At 36.8% G+C, this 9,911-nt stretch overlaps 1 protein-coding gene across 2 annotated transcripts in view; it reads left to right on the top strand.

The window, feature by feature from the left end:
- The window catches only part of GAS2L1_1 (Growth arrest-specific 2 like), a 52,102-nt gene that overhangs the window by 15,026 nt on the left and 27,165 nt on the right, over positions 1–9,911 (top strand). Inside the window, exon 2 of one of the 2 annotated variants that reach the window (XM_051212739.1) lies at positions 4,959–5,090. The exons of the other annotated variant lie outside the window; for it this stretch is intronic. Within the exon in view, the coding sequence (XP_051068650.1) occupies positions 4,959–5,000 (42 nt within the window). The 3' untranslated portion in view covers positions 5,001–5,090. Of the gene's footprint in view, positions 1–4,958; positions 5,091–9,911 lie in introns of those variants that run through there. 2 annotated transcript variants of the gene reach the window in all.

The following is a 9,911-nucleotide window of genomic DNA, read 5'->3' as shown; positions in this document are numbered from 1 at the left end:
AAATCTTACTAATAGATCATTTTATGAGAAATTTTGTAGTTAGTTTAGATAAATATAGTATGCGCTACTACTGTTGACAAATATAAGTAGTATATATATATATCATCAATCGAAAATGAAATGTCTGGAAGCAGAGAAGGTTAAAAAGATCTAAGAAAAGAGAATGAGAACAAAGAATGATTGATGTGGAAACGAAAGAATAATGAAATTTGAGACAGTTGATTGATATTTTGCGAATGAAGTGTTTATTGTATGGTTTTCAGATACTACTAAGACATTCCGCAATGTTGTATTCGCTTACATTCGATTGTTCCCACTTGTGTTCTTATTTACTAAATAACTTTTTAGAATGAAGAAAAAAATTATACTACTTCTAACATGAAGTTCAGATGTGAAAAGGTTTTGAATGTAACATTTAAAGAAGTGTTGAACATTAAAATTTCTTCATTTTTATAAGAATAATGTAGTTTGAGGTGGTCAAACCAAGATGTGGCATCAGTCCTTGAAGTTGCTAACTTCTAGTTTGAGCCATGTTTACAGATGTAGATTACTGAAGGCCCTGGGTTCGAATCCCGCTAGCGGGATCGTGGATGCGCACTGCTGTGGAGTCCCACAATAGGACGAAACGGCCGTCCAGTGCTTCCAGGTTTCCAAAGGTGGTCGAACATCAATCGGTTCGTGATCTTGATCAAAAGATGTAGATTAGTTGGTTGGTGTCCGACTGTCGAAACCAATGGTTGAAGACTCTGGGTGACATGGATCAGAATCGATCACAATGGCATCGGTGTATAGATTATTTGTCTTCCTTTAAACCGTGAGAATAAAATTACTTTAAATCTTTCTTTCTACCAACTAATTCTTTCTTCCTGTACTATACCCTTAAACACAATCTTTCTTTTATATCTTACCGTCACTGAAGTAATGACTTCTATGAATTTGGTGTTCATCTTGTTGTGCTAATGAGATATGGCAACTTGGACCGATGCATTTATGTGCTTGGTCCTTGTGATCGATTCTGAGCCATGTCACCCAGAGTCTTCAACCATTGTTTACGATAGTCACACGAACGCCAACCAAGTAGTCTGCACCTACTAACATTAGCTTACAGTTAAGCGCGATAATCTATGATATACTCTTTGTCAAGTTGAAAGTAATTTATTGTAATGACAAAGGAAGATAGATCAAACTCAATTCCTTTCAAGTTAATGGTTTAAATGTCTGCTTTACCTAACTTGCTCCAAAATATTTCGTATTCTATTTATTCTTTAAAAATGGAATCCTATCCAAAGATTGTTACACATACTATTAATTATTTACCTGATCTAGTTTGTTAACATTGTTTTTATAGTGTGTATTTCATAAGCATTATCCATTATGCATCCATTACATTAAAATTAGACTTTTCACACCATCGAATGCCAGCTCGGAGGTTGGGTGTCCGAGCTCTAGACCGAAGCTCCTTGGATTGATCTCCTTTGGTGGAAGATCAATGAAGCAAACTACTGAGGAGTTCCAAACTAAGACAAAATGGTCGTCCAATGCTTCCAGGTTTTCAATGATAGTTTGGCATTGATCGATTCATGATTTTAATGAAATTCAATCATGATACTTTGATGCTTGACCTTCAAAATCAATATTTTAGTTAGACAAACATTGTTGGAATTTTCTCATTTATTTAACTGTACGACAATATCTTATGACAAGTAATGATGTAGTGATCAGGTCATATTCATATAACATAAATTATCTTATCATAGAATTATAACTTGAAACAATGTAAATATGTTCTTTTAAGTAATATTAGGGTGTTTTCTTTTGTGTCACCAGAGGACAAATAACTTGTTATTTTAAACATGAAATATTGTTAGTTTACATTCATTTGGTGTTGTTTTACTTGTATCTTCCCAGTGTTATTTAGGACTGCAATTGATCAATCTCTTGTTGGCATATGTGCATCCTGTGAGGATTGCCTCGATATAGCCTTAAGTTACAAGCTTTTTCAGCAAAGATGTATAGTGTCTAACAGTGGAATCCAGGACGCGCGTCTCGTCCTATTTGAGACTCATCGGTTGAATGTACTTGCATCTCAGACTTGTTGATGTGCACTCTGGGACTCGAACCTAGTGCACCAGCAGGAGGCTATCAGGACTCAGTAGCTAAGTGAATAACGAGGTAACTTTTGAAGCGGACGGCACTGGGTTCGAGTCCCAGAGTGAACATCAACAAGTTTGAGATGCAGGTACATCCAGCTGACGAGTCCCAAATATGACGAAATGCACGTCCTGAATTCCACTGCTAGACACTATCCATCATTGTTAGTTTACCATTGTAAAACGAATGAAATTACTAGACTTTTGCTTACTGGTTAGAATGTTTCGAGTAAACAATGTTAAGGTTAGGCATACAGCAATAAGGAAAGATGGCAAATAGATCGGTAAGTTGGGGACTCTTCATCGACTGAGATGGTTAGGACATGTATAACACATGTCTTAACCACCCTGTTTTTACTTTGGCAAGTGAAGCTTGCTAGTGGAGAAGTTTGCTGGAAGAAAGTTAGAGTCGACCGAACCAAAACGTTGCAACAGTCCACGAAGTTGTAGATTGTTAGTCTGAGGCATGTTGAGAGATGTAGTCCATATGGTTGCGGTTATTGAGAACACTCCGGCTACTCGCCTATCTTGATAGCTGGAAAAACCTTTCTGAATTATTTTGATATTTTTAATAACAATTTGGTGATTATTGAAAATGGCATGTACTGCTATTGCTGATTTAACTTGTAAATTTATCAAATTCTACAGGATTATCAGGTCTTTTTGTGTAACTTACATGTTCTTTGGCACGAGTTTAGATTCTTTTCGAAAACTCTCCAATATAGAACGTATCACACTAGACACGACCTAATGTGTAAACATAATTTCGTGTAGATGTAAACGTTGCTTGTCTTATAGAAAACTTTCATTTTTTTAGTTTTCAAGATTCGTTGTAGTTCTCCTGTCGTACCTTGGCGGTAAAGTAGAACCACAGTAACAATCCAAGAACTTTCATTAGAGTTGGTGTTTATAGAAGGACTGTTTTGTTTTAATGTTTTTAATAATATTCTTGGAAAAGTAATTTAATCTCAGGATATTTATGATATTATTCTTTTCTCTTAGTTTGTCTTCTGGAGTAGTGGTCTTGGCTGCTCCTCATTTTCAACATTATTTTTCTGTGATATCTGACTAAACTAGAATGCTTTTATCAGTGTATGGTTGTGGAGATTGTTGAGCTTTAATTCAGATCATAAACCGACCGACGTCAGACCACCATTGAAATCCCAGAAACACTGGATGTCTGTTTCGTCCTGATACAGGACTCCTCAACAGTGCGCATCCATGATCTCACACGTGGGACTCGAATCCAGAAAATTTGGTCTCAGATACGAACGCTTAACCTCTAGACCACTGAGCCGACATCCAATAGTGTTAATGTCTAACTTCAACCAATCCACGAAATTACTCGACCATTTTCCATTGTACTGAGGTAGATACCTGTTTTCTACCTGACACAGATTAGCTTCACTAGTTTCCAATGATGGTGCAACGTCAATTGATTCATCATTTCAATCAGAAACTTAACAATCTTTACAACCCCATACTGGTAACATATATTATTAATTACCCTGTTACATTTAGAACTGAAAAATTACACTAATATGTTTTGACAAGGTCTTTGATTAATATTAAACTATCGATGTCATATCTCAATATTTGGGACCACATGTTTAGCTGTACTTGAATACAGAATTATATATCTATAAATGTTACTTAACAGTACGAAGTAGTTAAAACCAGTGTGCTATTGACAGAATTCACAATGTGATTGATATGTATTATTTTGAGTAAATACCATATTAACAGTAATCGGATATCGGAAGGGGTTTTGTGAAAATTTTAGTCATTTCAATAGTTGAGATCATGAGTCAATTGAAGTTAGACCACCATGGGAAACCTGTAAGCACTGGGACTCCTCAGCAATGCGCATCCACGACCCCGCCTCGCGAGATTCGAACACAGGACCTACTGGTCTCGTGCGAAAGCACTTGACCGGATATGTTAGAAGTACTTTTCTAAGAACTGAAAATAGATCTTCAAATTTTAACGTATGAAAACAATTATTTGAGGAAGTGAAGTATTACATTTTTAATTCAATTGCATAATGCTATTTATAAGTTGATACTATGATAATTATTTACGCTTGTTATCCCTAGTCGAGGAACATAAGCCGCTCACAAGCATTCTCTATACAGCAATTCATTAAACCCATAGATTTTTCCTGGAACAATCAATAATTATCTTCAAGTTACTTAGCAATGTCCAAAATGGGAACTTGTATTTATAGTTTTATTTCCAAAAAAACATATCAATAAATTAACCTTATTATAGTAAATGCAAACCACTCTCTGATTACAATCATCATATGCTCACTAGTGACTATCTCCAAGAGGTATTTCCTGGAGTTCTCGTAAGTAGCAGTGATCAGTGGAGTTCAACCGGGTCTGTTGTGTGATACTAACTCATTGAAGGCAATGATGAATGTGTCGCTCAATTTTGTGGATTAGTTGAAGTTAAACATTAACACTATTGGATACTGGCAAATTCTGTTGTCTAAAGGTTAAGCGTTTGCGCGCGAGACCGATAAGTCCTGAGTTTGAATCTTGCGAGGCGGTATCATGAATCCACACTTCTGAAGGGTCCCACAATAAAACGAAATGGTCATTCAGTGCTTTCAGGTTTTCCAAGATGGTCGAACTTCAATTGACTCATGAATTCAACTATTAAAGTTGTTGTTGTTGTTGTTTAAATTACTGTTTTGTCTCAATATAACCTGGTTAACTTATCAAATGTTCGAAGTTGATTTATTATTGAATGAAAAAAAAGAAATATTCGTTCATTTTATCATTTGTAATTTTTCCCCAACAGGTCACTTTAAGGACAAGAAAGCTCATTGTTCATTTTTACTGAAGAAGACTTTCTTGAATAAGAATAAATAAAACAGATTTTGAGAACAATTTACAATTGAAATAGATAAAAATGTAAATTGTAAGAAATCAATTTGTTTATTTATTTACTTAAACATATAAATATTGGTACAAGAAGGCATCAAACAGATATGCACCATATAAATTATTCGATTTGTGTGATGGCTGGGATACTGCCCGGGTGCCCAAACTGAAGTAGATGGTTTTCTTAGGGGGTCACACCTAGAGCCTTCAACCTAAAGATCTAATCCACAAGGAAGTGGAGTAACGTTGAGAGATGTAGTCCCATGGTAGCCGGTGATCAACGACTGGGTCATACATCATTTGTTCTCTCAGGATCCTGGAGCCCATATGTACCATTAGTTTAGAATGAGAGTTTCTCGATTCCCTATGTGAACCCTTCGTATCCACCAACCCGGTTGAAGGGCCGAACATTCGCTTTTCGCCCTCTCAATTTCGTAAACAACAGTAGTGTCACGAGAAGGCAATGAGTAGAACTTCCTTGGCAGTGACTATAGAAAGCATTTGGAGAAGGAAAGTTAACTCTCACTACCCTCAACCATACCAGGGCATTTTAAGGGATACGTGTATATACAAGATAGCTTAGCAGTATGATACTGAAACTTGATCAGATTAACATATCAGTTACAAGGAATTACTACTGACAGTAGTACATCGACAATAGAGTTTTCAATCATTTCGCTAGTTCAATAGGTCCTGGGTTCAAATCCCACGGGGTGCGGGATCGTGGATGCGCACTGCTGAGGAGTCCCATACTAGGACGAAACAGCCATTCAGTGCTTCCAGGTTTTCCATGGTAGTCTAGCTTCAATTCAACCTGTGAGATTAATCAATACAAACTATTGATAATACGTTATAGAAGATTTTCGTCATAAATTTCACAATATTGACAGTTGTTGTATCACCTAGTAACAAATAAAACATATGGTCTATTCAAATGACACTAGATGATTAATAATATGAATCTACAAATATCATCAATATTATATTAAATGTTAAATGATGACCTTTATGATGTTGTTAAGTTATACTACTAAACATGAAAGACTAATACAGTTTCCAATAATGTACATGGTAATGGACAAAAACAAAGGTGTATTTGTGTGTCTGTGCTTGATTTTCTTTGTCTGTTTGCTTTTTTTTAAAAATTTTTCTCTCTTGTTTGAATAAACCATATTTAAAAAACACATTACATTATTGATTTAGACAAGAAAACTAATTTCACTGGTTGAAATAATGAGTCAATTGAAGCTAGACCACCATGGAAAACCTGGAAGCACTGGACGGTCGTTTCGTCCTAGTATGGGACTCCTCAGCAGTGCGCATCCACGATCCATCACCCCTCGAGATTTGAACCCAAGACCTATCAGTCTCGCGCCAGGCGCTTAACCAACTAGACCACTGAGCCTGACTAGCATCCAATGGTGTTAATGTCTAACTTCAACCAAGCCACGAAGTTGCGCCACGTACACCATTGTCTTCAGTGAGTTCCTGTCTCACAACTGACCCGGTTGAACTCCACTGGTAACGGAGTCCCATACTAGGACGAAACGGCGTCCAGTGCTTCCAGGTTTTCCATGGTGGTTTAGCTTCAACTTACTCATGATTTCTACCAGTCAAGAAAACTAATGTTAATTTATTTATATCAGAAGGGTTTTTTTATGGATATTATAGTAATTTCAATAGTTGAGATCATGAGTCATTTGTAGCTAGACTCCTTGGTTATCGATGATTCTGATCAGATCTGTGTTGCTATTTCCCTTGTGTATGTTGAGGTCTATTAATGCAAAGGTTGATCTACTAAACTGGTTGTCTTGAGTTTGTTTGTGTGTATGGAATAGAAGAGCTAAGTCATTTGCGAAATGTGAATAGTCCAGTTACATCCAAACTGTCCATCACATTACATTCTTCCCTTGAGATATCGAGGTTGTCATTATCCAGTCAATCACCAGAAGAAAGAGAAAGATTGAGAGTAAGCAGCCTCGTCTATCACTGTTTTTTTTTTACTTGGAGTATATCTATAAGCTATCGTTCATGTACAACTTTGCACTGTAATCCATTGTAAGAATAGTACACCATAGTGTCGAAGAATTTTCTATAGAGTTCTCTTATCCACCCTATCAAATATCCTTCTAGGCTTACTGACAGTTCCGAGTCCGGTTAAAGATTGAGTGTTAAGGATTAGGCTAACAATTCTATTCCCTAGAAAAGAACCCTGTTAAGAAAAAAAATGCTAATTAGAAAATAATTCATTTGATAAATACCTTAACATTTCAATACTCAACAACTTTTTCTACGATCAACTTCATTTCTTCATATTGAAGTACTTTGAAGGTATTAACTGTTACCGGATTCCTAAATTTCTTTCTAATCATTAAGAATATCTAGTGAAAATAATATTTCAGTAGTTTAATGTGTTCATTTAAGTAGTCTAATAAAGAGGTATTTCCTGGAGTTCTAGTAAGAAGCAGTGATCAGTAGAGTTCAAATGAGTCTGTAACTCACTGAAGACAATGATGGACGATTGCTCAGTTTTGTGGATTAGTTGAAGTTAGACACTAACACCATTGGATCCCGGCAAGTTCAATGGTTTAGAGGTTAAGCGTTCGCGCTTGAGACCGTTAAGTCCTGGGTTGGAATCTCGCGAGGTTGGATCGCGGATGCGCACTTCTGAGGAGTCCTATGCTAGGACAAAACAACCGTCCAGTACTTTCAGGTTTTCTATTATGGTCTAGCTTCAATCGACTCATTTTTATTTTAAAATTACAAAACCCAATTATTTGACAAAAGATTAAAGTAATATTGTTAATAAATGAAGTTTCAGAAAACTCAAGTCCAACTAACACTTAGACTAAACAGAATTCGTATACTTGGTCCAAAGTACATACGTACACACAAACACACACACACACACGTACATACCTATCACTCTACCTAGTTAGTATCTTCGATCAATGACTTCCTTTCTATCCAGTAAAATAAAACTATAGATCCATTGGTCTTTGCTTTATTTTTTACTGAATAATGATTTATTTAATGACTTGGATATTACATCATTTCATTCATTCATATTCACTTCTTTTGTCAGTCAAGAGTTAAAATAAATTTTATATTGATTAATTCATGTATGCTTACTTACTTACTTACTTACTTACGCCTGTTACTCTTCGTAGAGGAGCATAGTGCGCTCACCAGCATTCTATATCCAACCCTGTTTTGGATAATCCTTCTCAGTTGCTATTCATTCTTTTTATATTTCCAATTCCAATTCCCAACGTAGTGTGTTCTTCAGCCTTCCTCTCTCTTTTAAGATTCCTTTCAGTATTCCAAGTTAGGGTTTGCCTCATGATGCAGTTTGGTGATTTCTGTAATGTATGTCGCATCCACATACAACGTCATTTGCTAGTCACCTCTTCAGATGGAAGCTGGTTTGTTCTCTATCACAGAAGGCTGTTGCTGATGGTATCTGGCCAATGGACATTCAGTAGCTTGTGTAGACAACTGTTTATAAATATTTGTACATGTTTGTTATGGATTGTGGTAGTTCCTCATGTTTCAGCTCCGTACAGTGGAACTGTCTTGACCTTCTTATTCAAGATCTTGATTTTGATGTTTGTTGATAGTTTTTTTGAGTCCTATATGTTCTTCAACTGCTGGAATGCCACCCACACTTTGGTAATTATTACCTTTACGTGTGCATCCGATCTTCCTTGTTGATCGATGATGCTTCCCAGATACGTGAAAGATTGCACATGTTCCAGAGCTTGTGCATCAAGTGTGGCGTTCTCCGTGTTGTATTTGAGTATCTTGCTTTTTCCTTTGTGTATATTGAGGCCTCCTGCTGCAGAGGCTGCTGCTACACTAGTTGCCTTAATCTACAATTGTTGTTTTGTATAGAATAGAAGAGCTAGGTCATCTGATAAGTTCAAATCGTCTAGTTGCATCCAACCCGTCCAATGTATTCCACGGTTTTCCTCAGATGTGGAGGTCTTCATAGTCCAGTCAACCACCAGAAGACAGAGGAAACGGGGGAGAGCAGACAGTCTTGTTTGACTTCGGTCCTTACTTGGAATGCATCTGTCAACTGTCCTTCATGCACAACTTTGCATTGAATGTCTTATTGTCACTTGACACCATTATGTACAACACCTTAGCTCGAATGTTTAATAGATGACCTGTATTTACATTTCTTTAAAAATGTTCTATTAATATATTCAAAAAGCTTTACATCCAAGCATCTATAGTTTTTGCTTATCTAGATGAAGATAAAGAAGATCAGGTACTTAACTTAGTATGACAGATGCTACGATTTAGGTTATTTGATCATTTAAATTTGCTAATATTATTTGTGGAGATGTTGTAGACTTAAGAAATGTATTTATTTATAGGTGATATTTATCACAGACTGTATTTCGTAGGATTACTATAGAAAATAACTCCGCCTGTAGCTCTAACAGGGTTACTGCCGGTCCCAAGCCCGGATAAAGGAGGAGGGTTGGGCATGGGGTTAGCGTCCCCATCCCGTAGAAAACTAACTCGCTAAAAAAACGCTTACCAGAAAAAATAATCAAAACCATTTAAACTCTGCCCTGGGAGTTAGAAGGTCTTCAGTTAGAAGAATTATGACGCTTCATGGTGAAAGCCGAGTCCCTTCGGAAGCCACGAGGCCGATGCCCCTTCTAACAACTAGAGCAAAAATTTTTATAGGTACATGGAACGTTCGAACAATGTGGGAAACCGGGAAGACCAGTCAAATAGCAATGGAAATGAGGAGATACAACTTGGCAGTACTGGGAATCAGCGAAACCCACTGGACCCAAGCTGGACAGAAAAGGCTAGCTACGGGAGAGATGCTGCTATACTCCGGTCACGA

The sequence above is a fragment of the Schistosoma haematobium genome, chromosome 3, assembly GCF_000699445.3.
Source record: "Schistosoma haematobium chromosome 3, whole genome shotgun sequence".
NCBI lineage: Eukaryota > Metazoa > Platyhelminthes > Trematoda > Strigeidida > Schistosomatidae > Schistosoma > Schistosoma haematobium.
The sequence above is the reverse complement of the archived record's forward strand: the minus strand, read 5'-3'. Positions and strand labels throughout refer to the sequence as shown.